This window comes from Petromyzon marinus, chromosome 22 (genome assembly GCF_048934315.1).
Source record: "Petromyzon marinus isolate PM22_M1 ecotype Great Lakes invasive population chromosome 22, UKy_Petmar_22M1.pri1.0, whole genome shotgun sequence".
NCBI lineage: Eukaryota > Metazoa > Chordata > Hyperoartia > Petromyzontiformes > Petromyzontidae > Petromyzon > Petromyzon marinus.
In genome coordinates, this window is record NC_133688.1 from 17048039 (window position 1) to 17068912 (window position 20874).

At 42.8% G+C, this 20874-nt stretch overlaps 1 protein-coding gene and 1 long non-coding RNA gene across 32 annotated transcripts in view; one reads left to right on the plus strand and one right to left on the minus strand.

Moving 5' to 3' along the window:
- LOC116944896 (dynamin-1-like) overlaps positions 1-20874 on the plus strand; it is a 60047-nt gene that overhangs the window by 24987 nt on the left and 14186 nt on the right. For 7 of the 31 annotated variants that reach the window (XM_032958758.2, XM_032958757.2, XM_032958759.2 and 4 more), the window contains exons 14-19: positions 309-320; positions 1323-1358; positions 3391-3504; positions 13437-13549; positions 14628-14739; positions 20746-20766. In XM_032958758.2, coding sequence (XP_032814649.1) covers positions 309-320; positions 1323-1358; positions 3391-3504; positions 13437-13549; positions 14628-14739; positions 20746-20766 — 408 coding nt within the window. The remainder of the gene's footprint in view (positions 1-308; positions 321-1322; positions 1359-3390; positions 3505-13436; positions 13550-14627; positions 14740-20745; positions 20767-20874) is intronic. The other 24 variants (XM_032958771.2, XM_032958780.2, XM_076068791.1 and 21 more) reach the window with 5 other exon arrangements.
- Positions 5467-6973, minus strand: LOC116944899 (uncharacterized). The gene is made up of 2 exons (XR_004403175.2): positions 6706-6973; positions 5467-6432 (listed from the first exon to the last, which is right to left on the minus strand). It is a non-coding gene; the product is annotated as an uncharacterized LOC116944899 (long non-coding RNA).

Consider the following 20874-nt stretch of genomic DNA (forward strand, 5'->3'; position numbering starts at 1 on the left):
AAACGAGTATAACATGTTTTTTGTACAGGGTGCTCCATTGTTTACACGTGGGCATTTCTTCAAAGTGACACGTGGTGTTCCCAGCCACTTTACAAAGGCTCACTTCACCTCTGGTCACTGGGGTTGAGAAAATCCCCACAAAGGTCATCGCATTGCTGATTAAGGAACCCATAACTGCATGATTTTGCCGTGTTTGCCAAACTCTTTCCTGTGGTCAAAATTCTTTTGTTAATTTGCTCATCTTATTTTTTGTTGTTTGCAATGGTTGCTATCAACCTACATTCTTGCTGTGTGCATGGTGCTGTCAGGATGAAATAATGGTGAGTACTTAACGCTAAAAGGCATGCTTCTCTGTAGGTCCTTTCATTTCAAGGTGACAGTGCTTCCATTGCCAACACTGATCTTAAGTTCAACATTAATGCATGTACATTAGCCCAGCTGTCTATGGAAGTGGCTAGGTTGGACGTGTGACGAATGCACACCATAAAAAAATGAACATTCAATCTACCTGGCCACATTTTATTGTTGGTGCTCTAAGAAAACAAAACCTGGCTTGCTTGTGATTGGTCTGTCAGACCGATCTGGGCCCCACTTATAATAGTCATTGTCTCCGCCATAATTTCATTGCCATCGCATTGTAATTATAATTTCGGCTGACGATAATTGTTGATATTTTTTTAGTTATATTTAAAGGGATCATTCAACAGGGTAATTGTTTTATTTAATAAGTTTTCAATAAATATATTAATAGAATACATTAAGTAAAACTGAAAACGTTTGACTTTTTGATCAGTGTTATATTGTCATAAGCCATAAGGCAATGGAGCGTGTGTACATTGTTAGACGTCAATTTGGCCAAATATACAAATGCATAAGCACCGTCCAAACAGTATAGAAATATAATTGATATGTATTTGCTTTTTTCAGTTGGCAAAATTGTAGAATAGTTAATGTTTTCATGTATTCTACGCACACAACTTTTTTTTGTAATTTAGGTTTTGCTTTTTCAGTAGTTGTAGATGCAGTCTACATACATAAAATACAGATGTATATTCATGTGCATACGTAAACAATATCTACGTTTTCAATTTGTTGTAGTAAGAATTATGTTGCCTGCCGTTTTTTTTTCTTTAGTTATCTCATTCTTGTGACTGCATGTAATTTGAAACAGCTAAAATTGACTGCTCTAATCAGGCAAATCCTTCAAAAAAATGAACTGACTTAAGCCTTTTGTGTGCTCTCCCCCCTTACGCCTTACATAATGCAATGAGGTCACTTGGGCTCAATGGGCATGATCAGTTTTCGTGTTGTACTTTTTCCAGCTGCAGGGTGCCCGCCCCTCTCTTCCAGAGCAAATTGTATGAGCTAAGTAAAGCCTGTAAATGTCTGCCCCCTCGCTATTAACTTGCGTTTAGCCCGAGTCTATGCGCAGCGGCTCCCGTCTTTGCTACAGCTGATTCCAGGATGATTGAGCATTGATCGATGAAGCCACGTTTATAGAAAGTGTATAAAGAGGACCAATTTAGGCTCAGAGGCGACCGAATTGCAGTTCTCTCCCCCCCCCCTGCGTACCACAGCTGTATCAAAGCCCTGTGGCTGTCTCCCTGCCCTCTAACAACCAGCGCAAGCCCACAATTGTTCTAATATTTTGACGTACAAATGGCTATAATGGCTCCTGCCTACTTCATGCCTTAAAATGTCTTATTGCCTATTAATGAGAAACTAACCAGCCTCCATTGAAAAAGTGGCTTTTCGTTAACAAACTAACCAAAAGGCTTTGAGTATATTAAAGTTCATTTTGCATGCCCTTACAAGACTAACCATAAAAACGTTAGCCTGCTTCATCACAAATTGTAGACAATACATCATTGTCTTGTCCAAAGGTATATATTTTTTACTAAACCAAATTAAGACTTGGGGTTTTCATTATCTAATAGGCATTCTCCATTGAGAAAATGAACGTTTAAAAAATATATATTTTATTTTCATCCACCACCCTTCTCTCACCTCTAATCAAAGGTCCTTGGAGATGGGGTGTGTAAGAACTACATATGTGATTACAGGTCAACTCGACATCACCACTTGTGCCTCTTTTACACGGACAGGATTGGGCAGTGATTTCATCCATGCCTCGGCAGCAGGGCACAGTGGTCACGCTTATGGAGAGTGTTTTTTTGTCGAACGTTTAACATCTGCAAGTAAGCAGACATGCTTAACAAAGTCCCCAGCTAACACTGGACACATGACCTGAAGGGGCAAGTGGTAAGATTGGTCAAGTTTTATTTTGTTTTTGGAATGGAAAATTCCAAACACTGCCCCAATCCCCCCCTCCCCCCACCAATTCCCCTGCCATCCCTCACACCCTGACAAGTTAAACGGTCAAATAATCTTGGCATCACAAACTCTGAAAGTGAAAGCAAATGAATGAATAAATAAATGACGATTGAAATAGGGTACACTTAGGAGAGAGTATATATGTCACGTTTTGAGTTCACCTTTATTCGAGCCGCATTCTTTTTTTGGACATTGTGTGTGTGTTATGTTTTCAGCATTGTGTGTTGTAGAAAGGCTTCCACATGTGTGTTCAGTCTTCAGTTAACATAGTTTCATGATATTAAAATCTACGTGGATCATTGTCAGATGTAGCACAGTGGCGTTTGCTTATGTTGCCGACATTACTGTTTTTTTTAAAATGTGCATTCCGTGATTGTCGTGTTCTTTGTTAGGTAGTGCATAGGAAGTGGCCATTATTAAACGTAAATGTTTGGTAATTTGAGAAAACAACAGCACTTGATAAATGATCCAAAGCAACTTATTGAAGCAATTGCCCTTATTGTACTAGCAGATGCTAATGTTTACTAGACATTTTATACCACTGCATTTTACATCAATTCATAACAATCAAACACTTGCCAAGTTCTACATGTTTTTCTCAGTGAATTATCACTAATTTTTGTTGCATTGAAACGTGGCTGTTAAAATAATGTTTTGTTTTACTAAAAGAAGGTATTTCTGAGTGACATGCCCCATCGCTGTACAATACAAATACAGCTGTCACTCGGAGGACCTGGAGTCAGGGCCGCCCAGATTGGTGACAGGGTGGTGGTGGGGGTGGCCGGAAATTTGCTCTCGCAAAATAGGGCCCCGCAACAACCTAATGTTTTTTTTGTTGCTCATAAACAAGGGCGCCCTTCGTGGAATTCTGTCTAGGGCCTCCATGCCCACCCTGGGCCTTCAGGTACCTCTTGAGCAGCCCTGCCTGCAGACGTCACCATGATTTGTGTATGTCGCTGATTATCGTTTTGGAACTCATCACCACCGTTGTGCCATGCTTTCCATTGTACCTTCCTTGCCCACACTCCTTATCCCTTACCTGCAAACCTTTTGTAGGTGATCAGAAAGGGCTGGCTCACAATTAACAACATTGGCATCATGAAAGGTGGCTCGAAGGAGTACTGGTTTGTGCTGACCGCCGAAAGCCTCTCCTGGTACAAGGACGAGGAGGTACGTCCGCCGTACCTACTCGTGTGTTGTCGTGCTTGTGCGTGTGCGTGTGTGCACATGCCAAACCCTCTATATATTTTAGTCTTGGTTGCATTCACCCGTGTTTGTATATCCCCACAGCATGTTGGCTGTGCACATCATGAAGGTTTCTCAAGTACCCGCATGGGGTGGAAAAAATACAAGCATTTGCTGTGTGGGCCGTGCTAAAATGCAAACATTTAACGTGTGTACAAATGGTGGAATTGTTGATTCATTTTAGTGTTGGTGCTGCCGCTGTATTGGGTTAAATTGTAAAATGTGTTTTTTTTGTCTGGAGTATGTGTCACAGATCTGTTGCCATTACCGTTTGAGAGCATTTTGAGACAGGAAGTTTGTATAGCCAGAATACCTGGAACCAATGGAGAGAATTAACAACAGTGTATATATTACAGCTTATCACAATACGTTACTTTGGCCACATTTCAGGGTTTTTTTTTCTCCAAGCTGTGCAGTCTTCCATCCATGACTCCTTTGTGAATGTTTTGTAACCATAATTGACCTCTTAATTATGGTTATCTCATGATTCACGCAGGCTGAAGATGCTCGCTTGCTTTGATTTGTCACCAGTTAACAAATCACGTGGTTGGACTGCACCACAAAGGTCATTTAAATTTGGCCATTGCGGAGGTGTTCCTTTGTCCCCGTGCCTTTCAAATCATGCACCCTGGGGTACAATGACAATTTCCTGAGTGCGCGCTTACCGTTTATCAGTGCACGGCCAGGCGTGATGTGTGGTGAAATCACTTGCTCTATTTCGCCCTCGCCAGATGAGAAGCGGCGTGGTGGCTCCTGGATTATTGGATGACTAAAATTGACGGTGTTCATAATGTATGCCGCTATAGCAAGGGTATATTTAGGTTATCTCAAGAATATTGTTGCGTGAATTTAATTCAAATGATTACAGTGGGCTGTAATTCTTTTGTTTTATAGTACTGTATCTCTCCTTACCTGTTGTCGCAATGATTACTGACCTCACCCTTGTGGTTTGATATCCCAAGTCTGCACGTTCAGATACATTTCAGCTGCTTTGTTTTAATCTTTTTTAAATTCTCTCCTATAAAACCTGATATTTTTTTAATGATAAACCCTTTCATTTAAACCAGTTTGTCATTTTGGATTGTAAAAGCACAAAATAAGAAAAACCTCCCATCACCTTTGGTGGGTCATCAGCAGTTAACCAGACAATGATTTTTCCATCGCGAAGACTCTGCACAGTTTATTTTGGTGAGTGTGCGCTTTAAATTGTGATCTTTCCACTGAAAGTCACACAAATTGTGCTTTGTTACATGGTGAGAAGAAAGGAATGTATAAACGGCACTATATTTGTGGTGAGGTTCAGCCCAAGTGCACCCCGCACGGAGGCCTCACGAGGAACCAGCCAGAGAGGCAGAGAGGAAAGGGAGAGGAGGGGGGGGAAAGACAGGAAATTGTTCAGCAGAAAGAAAAGCAAACTGCTCACTCTTCTGAGAATGGCGCATTTTATCCCCCCCCCCTCCTCCTTCTTCCATGATTTAGGTTGATTTTTTTACAGTGAGCTGCAGCGATTGAGAGATATTCCATATTTATAGCCATTGTAGAGACCAATGCCTCTTATTTACATTTTGTCTTGAGAATCTGTGAAAGTTAATAATCCACAAAGCCCATATATAACTATGGCAGTAAAGGATCGCTGCAGAAGTTAAACATCTGCTCCCTCCTTCTTCAAACATGCGGTCCAAGCTGTCTAATGTTATTTCCTTTGTTCTTCTTAAGTTACGTAGCTTTTTCATGACATTTTTTCCCCCCACAAATTAATACACTTAAAACTTTCCCTTTTTTTGCGTTACTTTATAACATCAGAAAATGTGCGTGTATACCAAGTAGTACATCTCGAAAAATGAATACTGCGAAAACAAGTAAAAACAAAATCACATATTTCGTAAGGCATTTTCAAAACATATTTTATTTTGTCACAACGCATAAAAAGCACAATTTGAGTGGACGCATTTAATTGTTTTAGCGACTCGTAAAGCATCCCCGAGTGCGAGTAAGTAACTAGCCGTTTTGAGAGTGGAGCTATCTCATAAATAGCATATGTGGTCTCGTAATTGGCTTGTGCACCCACTGGGGAGCTACATTGTTGATGAGCTGTGGAGGAGAACACTGCAGGCGTTGGGTTTGGAGGTCTTCGTTGGGGAAGCCCCATGGGGGTCAGGGTTCGGCTGGGAGTGTGCGTTTCCTTAACCCCCACCACAGCCTCTCTCAGAAAAAGCAACTTGAGAGAGAAAAAAAAAATCAACGTCTCCCTTTTATGGTTTTTGCGTTGTTGTGATAAAAAAAAAAAACAGAAATACCCCTTTGCCCATTCTTCTTTGCGTCATCGGAGCAAAGTTACATTTTGCAAACGTTAAAAAGTTTTGTTTGGTTATCAACTAAATAAAAATCGTTTGTAATTTTTCAGCAGTTATGTAAAATCACACCTCATTACGTTTTAGTTGTAAAAAAAAAACAATAAACTTTTCAGACTTGAGTTATTAACTAGGTTTTATTTTGCCGATTTCACTACATGAACAAAGAATCGAAAATATTTTCACATTTACTAACAACGAGACTGCAAAAAGACGTAAATTATTGCGACGTTGCATATCTACTGAAAAAGAGCAATGGAATCGTACAACAAAACTAATCCGTGAAGTGATCTACCTTACAACAGAGTCATAGTTTTTGAGATGAATGGCCGTGCTCAGTCTAACCAATGTGCAGACTACTGTACAACATTAACCTCCTGAACAGGTAGTCTGAACACTGGGGAGACGGAACGGCAATTCTTCATCTTGTCTTCATCGCTGGTGCCCTCTTCAATTCGTTATAGTTTTTCCACCGCCACCAAGCAGAATGTCATTGCGTCTGCTGTAAGAAGATGAGAAAATAACCCGCAAGAAAAAACAAAATTGAACAAAACGCAAAGGCTAGAATTCATTCGGAGCTCCGTAAATTGTGCAGCATATTTAGCGCTCAATACCCGTACGATGCAGAGTTCACTAAACCCGTCCTCGCGTCGACTGCAAGCCGAAAGCAGACGTCGTGAATCTCTTTTAAAGTGCAGCGCCAACGACCGAAAACAGCGTGAGCGCAACAAAAGAAGCAGAGGCTAAAATGCGAGCTGCCTTCGGCGCAACCAACCTGGGGGAAGAGCGCCCAAAAGGAGCACTCGCTGCTGCCCGAGCGCGAGGCACCCGGGTTCCCGACCGGGCCGCGCAAACAGGGGCAGCGTGCGCTCCCGTCTCCTCCTCCTCCTCCTCGCGAGCCACCCGGGGTTGCTGGTGGTCCGTCTTAAGATGGAGTGAGGGAAAGTCTCATGGCCAACGGCTCTCCGAGTGAAGTCGCAGATGTGCAGCGACGACGTGGCACGGCCCAGCTGATTGGTTCATGCTGTTTTGTGGTTAACCCCTTATTTCCCCCCCCCACCTCCCCTCCCTGCGCTTTTCCATTATTTCCATATGTTAGCAGGACGTACTCGAGTTTCCTAAAATTCCTTTTAAAAAGGTATATTACTCCGGAATGCTCGTCCTGCATACAGTGCAGGAAGCCAGGATTTGAGTCAATTATTTAATTTCGTATTTACGCCTATTTTTATTTAGACAAATTTAATTAATACATTTACAGATTAACTTTGGCTCTGCATCTCGCAGAATCGCACACATGTGCTTGTGAGCCACCATATGTTACACACGCACCCGCAAAATCGTGCCTATGGAATCCTGACCCTTGAAAAATAAAATGTTTAGCCCGACGCGCGGAGACAAACATTAACCTCGTCGACCGCTTTCAAACTTTTTCCTTCCATTTTGCATGCGTGTCCTTTTCCCTCTCGGTAAATCCACAGCGTCTACATTAAAAATGGGTTAAACTGCTCACAGTTTACAGGAAATGTGTCAGCGCCGGTATGACCAATAGTAAGACGTACAGGCTCCAAATGATCCCCCACCCCAATTCGAGCATCTCTGGGGACGAGGGAAGTAAACTGAAGGCCTCCAGCACCCCCTCACCACCCCCCCCACTCACCAAACCCCCCAACTCGCAAGCCCAAGCCACCGCTGAGCTTGGCAGGAGGTTTTCAAGTAATGGTTTCCAGATGTCCCGAGTTTCTTGTCTTGAACTCTGGATTCTTGCGGAGGCTTTTCTTGTGGCCTGCTGCTTAGCGGTAAGATATAGTACAAAATAAGTGGCCTGCTATAGATTTTTTTTGTAAATTTTGACAGTGCCTTATATGTAAAGTAAAGATTTAAATCTGAGGGTAACGCCCATATGGAAAGATGGAATTCTGTAATGTCTCCCCATCCTTTAGAACTGCCGTGGGCAAACACTCTAAAAATAAATGTGGAAAATGTGTCAGAAAAAGTCAAGCTTTGGAGAGTTATGCCGTACGTAAATGTATCCTATGCTCAGCTGGTGCTTATGAGCATGCCTGTTGGCACAAGAGAACATTAACGGGCGATTTCGAAACCTGCGCCTTCCCCCATCCTACACCCCATTTTATTACGTTATTAAATGTGTCGCCAGTATTTATTTGCTATGATTATATATATTCCCCGTATTTAGCGCTTTCATAAGACGCAAGAGTGTGTTGCAACCCAACAGCAGTAGTTGGAATGAGCAGAGATGTTGGTAAAGAATTAGGGGGAAAAGTCGGCCCCATTATTTGAGTGATTGTGCTTTAGCTTTTTATCAGTACGAGTTGCTCAAACTGAGCGGGGTTGTGTTTACAAGATAACCTAATTGAGCCAGAGGATTTTTTTTTACTTCAAGTTTATGTTTCCTATAGGTTCCTTCTTAGTGGACAGGCAGGGGCACAGGACTGCCTGCCCCCCCCCCCCCGCCGTAGGCTGAGAAATTATTATTTCAATGTTACTAGTCGAACTTAAAACGTTTTTTGACCCATTACTGGCACTCGGAAAGGTTTTAGAATGGCAATATAACGCTCGGATTCATTATTACTACTACTTTAATCAACCCCGATCTATTCACCGCTGGATGAAGGCCCCTTCCCAAGCCGTTGCCATCTTTTACATTCTTGCAAGGCAACGATCCATCCGGCTCCATTGCATGAGATCATTTCATCGCTCCGTCTCCATGGTGAACGTCCTCTTGGTCGTATTCTCTTATTGGCCTGCCACTCTGTCATTAGTCTCAATCACCTACTTTTATCTATTCTTAAGACTATGCACATAATAAAAAAAAATCTTACAATTAATTTGCTTCGAGTACAAAAAATTGAGGCGATGTTTTTTAGATCATGTTTACCACTACCGGTGCGCTCTGTTCATGTGCACATTTGTAGGGGTATCATGGGCACTGCGAGCAGTGTAGGGTTGTACTGGTGCATTGATTCTTAAGCTTACACGATACACGTGCCGAAATCGCGTGATTATTTTGGGTTTTGTACGTCGCGTGGGTGGAGCGGTGGCGCTGTGGTTAGCACGCACCATGAACCCTGTGACCCGACTTAGCTTTAGCGGCCACGGCTAACGTCGTCACTGGTGAGCGTTGTCCAAACCCGTCCTGGGTGCCCCTTCGCACCCCAGCAGAGCCCAGCGCAGTGAAGAAGGGTCAGACATCCCCCACAGTGAGACGTGGATTGTGGGGGGGTCTTCAGTTGTGATTTTTTTTTAAATATACGTTGTATGTAATGGGTTCCCATGAGCCCTGCAGCTGCTGGAGGCTGCTACATTAAACCAGTGTTAAAACAAAGACAAAAAAGTAATTGATTCTAGAATCGAATCGCGACATTTAATGGAATCGCCAGGGAGGTTTGAATGATTAACACCCTCGGTTACCAGCACGCAGTTACGTGATCCACATCACATTGGTACAATTTATAATGGCACAGCATGCGATTAAAAATAAAATTTTGTTTTAGAATATGAATGTAACAAATGCTGTGCCTACGTGGCATGTGCTGCCACCTTGAGTGTGCAGTTGGTCTGAAAGCTACAGTGAGGGAAAAAAGTATTTGATCCCCTGCTGATTTTGTACATTTGCCCACTGACAAAGAAATTATTAGTCTATAATTTTAATGGTAGGTTTATTTGAACGTTGAGAGACAGAATAACAACAAAATAATCCAGAAAAACGCATGTCAAAAATGTTATAAATTGATTTGCATTTTAATGAGTGAAATAAGTATTTGACCCCTCTGCAAAACATGACTTAGTACTTGGTGGCAAAACCCTTGTTGGCAATCACAGAGGTCAGACGTTTCTGAGATCATTGACAAGATCCTCCCGTGTAGTTCTGGGCTGATTCCTCACCGTTCTCATGATCATTGCAACTCCACGAGGTGAGATCTTGCATGGAGCCTCAGGCCGAGGGAGATTGACAGTTCTTTTGTGTTTCTTCCATTTGCGAATAATCGCACCAACTGTTGTCACCTTCTCACCAAGCTGCTTGGCAATGGTCTTGTAGCCCATTCCAGCCTTATGTAGGTCTACAATCTTGTCCCTGACATCCTTGGAGAGCTCTTTGGTCTTGGCCATGGTGGAGAGTTTGGAATCTGATTGATTGATGGCTTCTGTGGACAGGTATCTTTTAGACAGGTAACAAGCTGAGATTAGGAGCACTCCCTAGGAGTGTGCTCCTAATCTCAGCTCCTTACCTGTATAAAAGACACCTGGCAGCCAGAAATCTTTCTGATTGAGAGGGGGTCAAATACTTATTTCCCTCATTAAAATGCAAATCAATTTATAACATTTTCGACATGCGTTTTTCTGAATTTTCTTGTTTTTCTGTCTCTCACTGTTCAAATAAACCTACCATTAAACTTATAGACTGATCATTTCTTTGTCAGTGGGCAAACGTCCAAAATCAGCAGGGTATCAAATACTTTTTTTTCCCTCACTACTTAAGGTGCATTTATAAACAATCTAACACTGCAGTGAAATGATTCAATAAGATGCATCATATGGCAATAGTATATTTTGTGTGATTATAACTGAGAAAAAGGGGCTTTGATAACACTGGAGTTCTTATGAGAAGAATGTTTTTCTAACGGCTCTTGTGAGTGTAGAGTTACGGTCGTGGCGCGTCTCGGACATGAAAAAGTTTGCGTTTCAGCGCTAGCGTTGTAGTTTGGAACTTTTAATGCCATTACCTTGGCTTTGTTTTGTTATGATGTTTGAGCATTGCCCTCGCAGGCTGTCTAAAATATATTTTTATTTGGCTCCCTGGTTTGTGTATGCATCCCATTTGAAGTCACATGTGGAGAAAGAGCCAGACTGAGAGAAAAACAGACTCGCAGGAAGTGATACATAACTTGTTGGCTTCTTGCCCCCGTCACATGAGAGGAAAGGGGGAAAGCGATCGTTGCAGAAACTGCAGAAGTCCACTCGGTGCAGGTTCCGTGTGGGGGAAACGCGCAGTGTGGAGGAATGCGTTTCATTAACGTTGTTTGTGTCCATAAGCTTGGTTGATTACATGCTGCCATTGGTGTAACGGTTGGCATACTTGGCTTACAATTCAGAGGTCACGGGTTCAATTCGATCTCGTGGCGCGGCAGCTGGACCAACTGGCAAGTTTTTAGCAAATCCTAGTCCGCCCGTGCCCCCCCCCCCTTCCCCCGTCTCTGTCCACACAGCAGTATAAATGGCTGTGCCGCATTGAGTCGGTCGGCAGGTTCGCCCGCGTGTGGTGCGCATCCACACCCACCACTTCCAATATTTCTGGCTGGCGCGGAAGAGTAGGCCAAAATATACTGTAGAAGGACTGTCTTGCGCTTCTAGTGAGAGTCCTTTCTGCCAGCAGTGGTGTGAACAAGTAATTCCAGGGCTGCACCTTGACCATTACTTCGTTTGTCCCTCATCAGTAATAGCTGCAGCAGCCATACTGGAATTGATAACACTGAGAGCAATCATAACATTTTGTTTATTACCTGCAATTGGATAATTCAATTGTTGCCGTGTTCGAATACATATCCTCATTCTTTTTTCGGCTAGTATAATTCTTTATGAGCATGTTAACTTCATTAAATGTTAATGTCAAGTATCTACTTACTCTTTCATGGTTTATGTATAAATGGGTCCGTAGCATTGGAGCAGTTGTTAATGCACTGCCCTATGAACCTGGCAACCTGAATGTGATTCCCGGCCACGACTGATGCCAGTGGGGAGTGATAAACAAACTAGTTGTGTGCGTTCCCCCTTAACCAACCTGCACTGACCAGAGGGGGTGAAGTATGTTGAAAACATCCCCATGACCAACATAGTGTTAGGCAGGCTTTCATCTCGTAGTGGATTAACAAACGCCCACCCGTACATTTGTCGGTGACAAAAAATATATTTGTGAATAACGTTTCCATCTAGACTCCCCATCATTGAGTAAAAAAATTGTCGAAGATAGTCTGAGGGTGGTGGAGATAAACAGGAAATGTGGGCAAGGATTCTTGGCTTCTAGCCACCGGAAGAGAGCCAGACCAGGAGGAATTCCAGGCAGATATGGAAAAAAGTGTCAGATACTAAATGTGCATAAGAAGAGAGAGAGAGAAAAAAAAAGAGGGTACGACATGCTGGCATCATCAAGGCCAAGTTTCTCTCTACTTTTGGTTTGAAACGAGCGCATGCGCTCTTGCTGTCCGCCCCAGAGTGCCACGGGTAACACGTACTTTTTTGAGGCTCTAGTTCTTGAGCTTTTTAAAACCCATGGCAAATCTTAGATTCTCTAAGTGTCTCTCCGTGCTCTCAGGAGCAATGTTCTTTTCAGTTATAAATGTAATGCGGTTTAAAAAAAAAATCAAAGGTTTTTTAAGAGTTAAGCTTTGGCTGCTTGCAACTTAATTCTCAGATTTATAAAAATGTAAATTTCCACCATTGCCCAAACAATTGCTGACAGTTACAGGCGTGGTTTAAGGATACCTGATCACCTTGTTTTTAAAGTCTGTTGAGCGTTCCATCGTGCTGTTTCTGGCCAAGCGAAGGCTATATATTTGAATAGGTTTGTGTTAATCATCGCAATTTAACAAAGGGTTTATACAGTTCCAATTAATGCAGGAATTCTGCTGGGGTCTCGCAGGAGAGCCTGCAAGCGGGAGGGGGGGAAAAATGAAACTAGCAACCGGTGAATTTCATTACCTATATGCATACTGTACAGAAAGACTGAGTAAAAAGACAGACTTTCAGACGTAGACCGGAAAGCGTAGGCTGCTGGCAGGCGACCCAACGGCGAGTCAGAACCAGATGGAAAATGTTGCCGTTACAAACTGTTTGGATAATGCAGCTCTACGGCAGCCTGGGACCCATAGCCGCTTGCTTGGATTTGTTGTCCGCTGGTGGTTCACTCTTTGTGCTTGTTTATTAAACAATAACCGTCCACTCTTGTCTTGGACACGGCAAAGGCATTTCTTGCCCTCCGGGAATATCTATTTTTTTGACGCAGCATATACATTTCAAACCGCTCACGTTTTTTTTTTAAGCGTTCCCGGCCTTCCCCTCCTCACCAAAAAGAAATCGACTAATTGCGTCTTGACTTTTAGAATCGTGGTAATTGTAGCTGGGTTTTTCTTTGGCTCCCTATGGTAAAACTTAACAGCCACCACACACTGTGTACCTCTGTTCGTGCATAACGGTTATTTTCTGACCATTACATATTTTTACGCTGTGCATTTTGAAAAAAAAAAATTGTTTCACTGTACTCCACGTCTGTTCATGTTATAATTATTGTTGAGCACTCCACGATACGTCCTTGCGTTGTGGTTCCCTCACTGCCCTCCCAACTCTCCCCTCCCCTGCCCTTTGTTAATGAGACCTGTCATTACCCCAACGTCGTTTGAGCACAAAGAGACCCCAGTTACTGGTAAGAATAACATTAGGTCATGTGTGTGCTTTGATTAACGCTGTTTGGGGCATGCGCTGTACGTTTCACAGGAGAAAGAAAAGAAGTACATGCTTCCGCTGGACAACCTGCAGCTGAGAGACATGGAGAAGGGCGGGTTCATGTCCAGCAAGCACATATTTGCCATCTTCAACACGGAGCAGAGGTCAGACGATGATGTTGTCCTAAGAGACAACTCCCTCCCATTTTAAAAGCATTTTGTACGCACGATACGCTAAACAGTTCAACGTGGCAGATTCCAACTCACCGGAGACCTGTGGCAAAGACGCGGATGTGTGGTTATCTCTGGAAAATGATGTTTTACACACCATGCGCAAATAGGTCACTGGTAAAAATACGTGCAACCGCTCAATATGTGCGAAAATTGCTTCGCTCTGCTTGCGGAAGTGCAAATGCAGACGAGGTTTTAAGAACACGTTGCTGAATGCGAAAAGGGTCGGATTTGTGAACGTCAACAGAGGTTACAGTTGCGCCGAGCAATGGGTGCGGGCGAAGACGCCAGCACGGGTATGTGATGTTATGCCGTATTATACAAACAAAGGTGGATTTTGCGGTCCTGGATCTCAATTGAAGATGACATATGTCCCATCTGAGTTATTTTTTTTTGACTGTGGTGACCTGCAATCTATGCCTTGTTGGGGATAAACGAGCTTGTTAAAAATAGCGTTGCTATATAGTAACTTTCCTCCTTTACCTCGGAACCATTCGTCGCAATTAACCAGCGGTCGCTCGTCTTCATCCGTGAGAACGTCTTGTGGAAACGAGTCCAAGTTAACATCGAATTCGACTGTTACCAGTTATACACTATTGCAACAGCAGTGTGGCTCCCCCACAGCCAGAGTTTGAACCCAACCCGGGAGGGACCTTCGCAGCAGCCTCCTGCTGCCTGCCCCAAAATGTGAGCGCACCATTGGGAATCGTGGCTTTGGTATCCCCTGCCTCAAACGTTGCCGTCGTATATATTTTATGACTTTTATTTATGCTTGGCCTTCTGCTGTACAGTGTCAGGGGAGCTCATGTGAGACAAATGGCGGCTGAGAAAGTGGCCCATTATAGTTACAATAATGACAACTAACTTTTCTTCCTTTCGTTTTTTTTGTTGTGTGGTGTGCACGACAACGCTCGGCAGAACTGAATATGCAGAGCACTCCGCCCGTGCGCATCGTCCGCTCTGAGCTCTCTCCTGCGTGCGTGCGCGTTGCTCCGTTTTGTGTCGTGCTTAGGAATGTGTACAAGGATTATCGGCAGCTGGAGCTGGCTTGCGAAGGCCAAGAGGAGGTGGACAGCTGGAAGGCCTCTTTCCTCCGTGCCGGAGTCTACCCCGAGCGCAGAGCGGTAAGCGACCATAGATGACATACGCCTTTGCATGCTTACGCACACACGCGTCCCACGAAGGAACGTTAAAATCTGAAGGGAGAACGCTGGAAATGAACACGCGCGTTATTTTGAAACTCCTTTTTATGGCCCCTGTTTCCGTCCGTCTCCCCCCTCCTTTTTTTTTTTTGAACAGGCCCGTCAAGTTACCCAAATTGTGTTTCCATGTAGTTTGGTGACGATTCAACAGTGCATTTTTTTAATTATTATTTTCGATTCCCACAAACATTTGCCTGTTTAATGTTGCGTTGTTGGCCACACATGGCCAACTCTTGTTTTTAATGTTTTGTTATCAAATTTATGCCAAAGACATTGTTATCTGTACAGATTGTGGATTAGCTCTGACTCGTGAGGAGCGGTGGCTTTTCTCATGTGGTTGTGCCGTACATGAGCCTATACCAATATTATTTACATCCTTCCAAGCCAATTTAGAACGTTATTTATGAGTGGAAAATATCTCTTCATATCAACTTCATTTGGATTGCGGAGATGGTAAAGAGGCCTGTGTCCAAACCACTTGATGTGCCCGATCTCATCAGATATCGGAAACTTATCAGGTTTGAGGCAGCGTAGTGCTTGGATGGGTGACCACACGCATAAAACAGATGCTATAGGCTGCGGCTGGCCTACTTTGTCAGCAGAGAGAGTGCCGAAAATTATAATATTGTACTCTATAATTTGTCAAATTTATGCCCGCCCGCCTTCACCAACCAGCGTGGTGAAGTACGTCAAGTACTACCTTGCCCACTGTCGTTCGTGATTCGGAGATGATGGCGGTATTTAAAACCCGCCTCAACATGTGTTTATTCTCTGTTGTGATTCTCTCTTCGCTTTTATTTGCCTTTTTCCACCCCTTGGCCTATGCTATTTTGTCTGCGACGCACAGCGCCTTGAATACCGAGTAGAAAGGCGCTTTATACATGTAATTTGTTATCATTATTATTATGACTGGGCAGTGTGTTAAAGAGTCCATCCAGCAGTGGATTGATATCTTCACAATAGTGCAAATGGCAAGGGTTATTTCTAGATTTGAAGCTTTCGTGACTGCAAGGATTCATACTCTTTGGTTTTTTCGGTAAAGTCACGTAGGTAAAATAAAAGAAAACAACTAAATTAAATCACGACGTTTCGGAGGCAACACGTCTGTGTCACAGATATTCTGCTGTGATTGTTCCACCTGAATATCTGTGACACAGATATTCTGCTGTGATTGTTCCACCTGAATATCTGTGACATATTCTGCTGTGATTGTTCCACCTGAAGACGGAAGCTTGTGTTGCCTCCGAAACGTCATGATTTAATTGAGTTTTTTTATTTTATTTTACCTACGTGACTTTACCGAAAAAACCAAAGAGTATGCAAGGGTTATCTTTGAAGTGTGTACAATCTTGTGAGCGGTAGTGGCTCATATCTAAAGCAGGAGCAGCCTCGTTGTGCCTTAAGCTAGGGTTCTTCCTCGGCAATTTGAGCCTTTTTCATTTAGCATGGAAAAATAAACTAGCTGGAAATATATATACTTAAAAAAATGTGAATATAGATCGAATCTGTATCATCTTAACCTAATGGTAGTTGTAATCCCACCCTCTGTCCTGAAAGTATTTGCCGACCACCAACTGAATTTGAGAGTTGTAGTAATGTGAGGAGGCTTTTGTTACTGGATGACGGCCAACCTTCCTATGAGGGGGGTCTCCCTCATAGGCAGGTTGTGTTCTGTCTGCCGCCGAGCTGTAATGCGTCACGAGTGAGAGGGACAGATTTATGGACGTCTTTGCAGTCAGCCGCGGATGACAAACAAGACTCAAAATTGTAAAAAATGAACGTGTGTTCCTTATGCTTTATGTGCATCGCACATAGATGGTCGCACAAAATCGGTTTTAAACGTGACGAGCCGTGGACACGATCAGCAACTTAATATCTTAAACTTGGGCACGCAAATCGGGACGTCTGTAGGAAAGCGGCATGTCCGTCACACAAAGATAGGAAACGGCCCTCGTTTTTATTCTCCTTACAAATACGTTGAAGTGCATTATCAACTCTCAAGTACATTACGGTCTACCAAGCCTATTTTTTTGAGTGTGTGTTGACCACCATAAAAATGTGTGCTTGCGATACTGGGGGAGTGGGTGGGGGGGGGGAAACGTTTTTAATGAGCTCATGTTGTTCCTCGCTCGTGGGAAATTTGTGTGGCTCGTGAGCGCCTTGGTGACTGATTGAGGCATTTTGGTGGGATTTGCGGCCTTTATAATGTGGCTTGCAAGTGCTCGGCATTCTTTTGGGAGCATGAAGCCACCGCTCGTCACAAGAGCTCTGCTCTCCCGCTGCCAGCAACTTGTATAAACATCCAGGCCAGATGTCTGCTGAACGTGCCGACCAACACAAACAATGGCTAAAAGGCACAATTATCATAGCTTGAATGAGCTCTTGACTTCCATTCCCGTGCACTATTCCAACAGAACTTTCAATTAAACATTCTCGTCAGTTTCGTTTTTTTCTCTCGGTACGATTGCTCAATAACCCTCATTCATATTTAATAATTGTATTGTGACATAAATAACAATGTGTAAACTCGAGTTGAGAGCGCTTCACATTTAAACCCTGAAATGGTACGTGGAAAAGTTTTAAATCATCGTTCTCAAAAACAAAAAAGCAGGTTTTCTTTTTCAAGAGAAACCAAACATTGGCCCAGTTTCTAGCTTGAAATGAATTAAATTAAGAGTAAAATGAAAACGCCTGCTTTTTTTCAAACATTCAAGAACAAAATAGCCACATTAACAGCCCAACAAGTAGTTGTGCGTAAACTTTTCCGTTCGCACGACGTCTGCACAGTGGTTGGTAGTTTTGTAAGCCTGAAGGCAAACTATTGCTTTCCTGTCACAATACCTTCTATTAAAAGATCCACATTTTCTGTGCTTGCTGTTATTTTTTTCTCGCATTGGATCTGTATCTCTTTTTGCACAAGAGTGCGTCAGTGGACATTTCCATCGCATCACCTCTGCAGTTTCATTGGTATGATGTGGGCCTAACGCACACACAAACACACATGACGCAAATGTTTAATCGAAACAAACGCATAATAAAGGTTTTTTTTTATATTAATACTCCCTTGTGTACCATGCACTGATAGATAATATCTGTGTTTACATTACATAAATGTCCCTCATTAGTAGAATTTTCAACAATTAATAGTGTAATTATGGGCAGTGCAGTAGTTCAGGGCACTTGCCAATGTTATCAGAATCGTTTTAACCAGAATCTTTACTTCGACTGGAGGAATCCATTGGCTATTGTTGACAGCCGAGGCAAAACCTGCACACGCTCTTTTCCATATGCGTACAGTGAGGGAAAAAAGTATTGGATCCCCTGCTTATTTTGTACGTTTGCCCACTGACAAGGAAATTATCAGTCTATAATTTTAATGGTAGGTTTATTTGAACAGGGAGAGACGGAATAACAACAAAAAATCCAGAAAAACGCATGTCAACAATCCTCTCCAAGGATGTCAGGGACAAGATTGTAGACCTACACAAGGCTGGAATGGGCTACAAGACCATTGCCAAGCAGCTTGGTGAGAAGGTGACAACAGTTGGTGCGATTATTAGCAAATGGAAGAAACACAAGAACTGTCAATCTCCCTCGGCCTGGGGCTCCATGCAAGATCTCACCTCGTGAAGTTGCAATGATCATGAGAACAGTGAGGAATCAGCCCAGAACTACACGGGAGGATATTGTCAATGATCTCAAGGCAGCTGGGACCATAGTCACCAAGAAAACAATTGGTAACACACTATGCCGTGAAGGACTGAAATCCTGCAGCGCCCACAAGGTCCCCCTGCTCAAGAAAGCACATATACATGCCCGTCTGAAGTTTGCCAATGAACATCTGAATGATTCAGAGGACAACTGGGTGAAAGTGTTGTGGTCAGATGAGACCAAAATGGAGCTCTTTGGCATCAACTCAACTCGCCGTGTTTGGAGGAGGAGGAATGCTGCCTATGACCCCAAGAACACCATCCCCACCGTCAAACATGGAGGTAGAAACATTATGCTTTGGGGGTGTTTTTCTGCTAAGGGGACAGGACAACTTCACCGCATCAAAGGGACGATGGACGGGGCCATGTACCGTCAAATCTTGGGTGAGAACCTCCTTCCCTCAGCCTGTGCATTGAAAATGGGTCGTGGATGGGTATTCCAGCATGACAATGACCCAAAACACATGGCCAAGGCAACAAAGGAGTGGCTCAAGAAGAAGCACATTAAGGTCCTGGAGTGGCCTAGCCAGTCTCCAGACCTTAATCCCATAGAAAATCTGTGGAGGGAGCTGAAGGTTCGAGTTGCCAAACGTCAGCCTCGAAACCTTAATGACTTGGAGAAGATCTGCAAAGAGGAGTGGGACAAAATCCCTCCTGAGATGTGTGCAAACCTGGTGGCCAACTACAAGAAACGTCTGACCTCTGTGATTGCCAACAAGGGTTTTGCCACCAAGTACTAAGTCATGTTTTGCAATGGAGTCAAACACTTATTTCCCTCTTTAAAATGCAAATCAATTCATAACATTTTTGACATGCGTTTTTTCTGGACTTTGTTGTTGTTATTCTGTCTCTCACTGTTCAAATAAACCTAACATTAAAATTATAGACTGACCATTTCTTTGTCAGTGGGCAAACGTACAAAATCAGCAGGGGATCAAATACTTTTTTCCCTCACTGTATGTGTAGTGTACGTTTGTTGACGGACAGCTCGCCTCGTCGTTTGTGCAAGATATATTGCTGTACGTTACCGTGTGTGTTTCCGTTTGTATTCTGTCAATGGAAAAGTTATTTCCAGCCCTTGGTAAATCCACTGCTGGATGAAGCCCCCCCCCCCCCACCAATGTCGGGGCTGTTTGACCATACTTCACCACGCCATATATCCATGCAGCGTTGGTGAAGCGTGGTTAGTGATATCCGAAGTGGTCTGTGGCCTTCACTCCCTATTTACATGCCTTGAACATATATAGGGGGAGCCATGTCTACATATGGGAAAACAACCCTTGTGACTTACAGGGAGGTATGGGGTGGCCTTCGTCCAGCAGTGGATCAACAAATGGTTGTAACATTTTTAATAGGCCTTCATCCGGGAATGGATTTGACACATGGTAAAAAAAAGCATTTTTTAAATTGTAACATCATACTATCAGATTAGGATTTACCGTGAGCCAAGTATATTTCTACATTTGTTGATGCATATGAGTAGTTCCACGGCAAAAAAAAATGACATTTGTGAAGGGTAGTGCTCTGAGAAAGCATTTTTTTATCAAAACATCGGCATTTAAAGTGATTTTGTTTGAATTGGTACACTAACATTATTGTTATGGTGCCTTATTTATCCAACATGGAAAACATAAATACTATTGGCAAATGTTTTCAAAGAAAGCCATTATCCAAATTATGAAATGTCATAAAATGTGAAGTTATTTCATTTGTATTGAAAACTTGTGAAAGAAATTGTGGAACTTTAATGTTTTGGACTTTTATATAAAACACTTTATAATGTATTGTTTATTGGTTTTTATAAACTAAATAGGTTTTTTGTCCATGCGATTTCTTACAAACTAGATGCAGTTTTTGGTCTTGTTTCCACGTCAAGCATTGTCTTGCACTGTTAGTGTGCAATTGGATATGAACTAGTTCACATTGGACATTTTCTAATGAAATGGCATAAAAAATCTATTTTGATGCTTTCGCACTCTCATTGAGGTTCATGTATGTCGCTTTCAGGCTGCAGTCGCGTACTTTGCTGCGACATTGAAAATGCTTTTCTATTTTTTATTTATTTGTTATTTGCCACAAAGTGTCATGGGGCTGTAAAGACTTTCCGGCTAAATCGGGCGCTCTGGAGAATTTCATCTGTTTTGTCGAAAGACGTCTTGTAAACACTGCGCATGGCCCTATTTTTTGCATCAAAAACTCTAAACTCTGTGTTAAACAGCTTTCACGGAGCAAGGACCAAGTAAGTTTGGTTGCATGCCAGGTTGCAGCAAGCTTGCTACATTCTTTCCATTGCCATTTAATAGATTATGATTTTGACAGTGCCAAAAAATATTAAATTTAAAAGTTT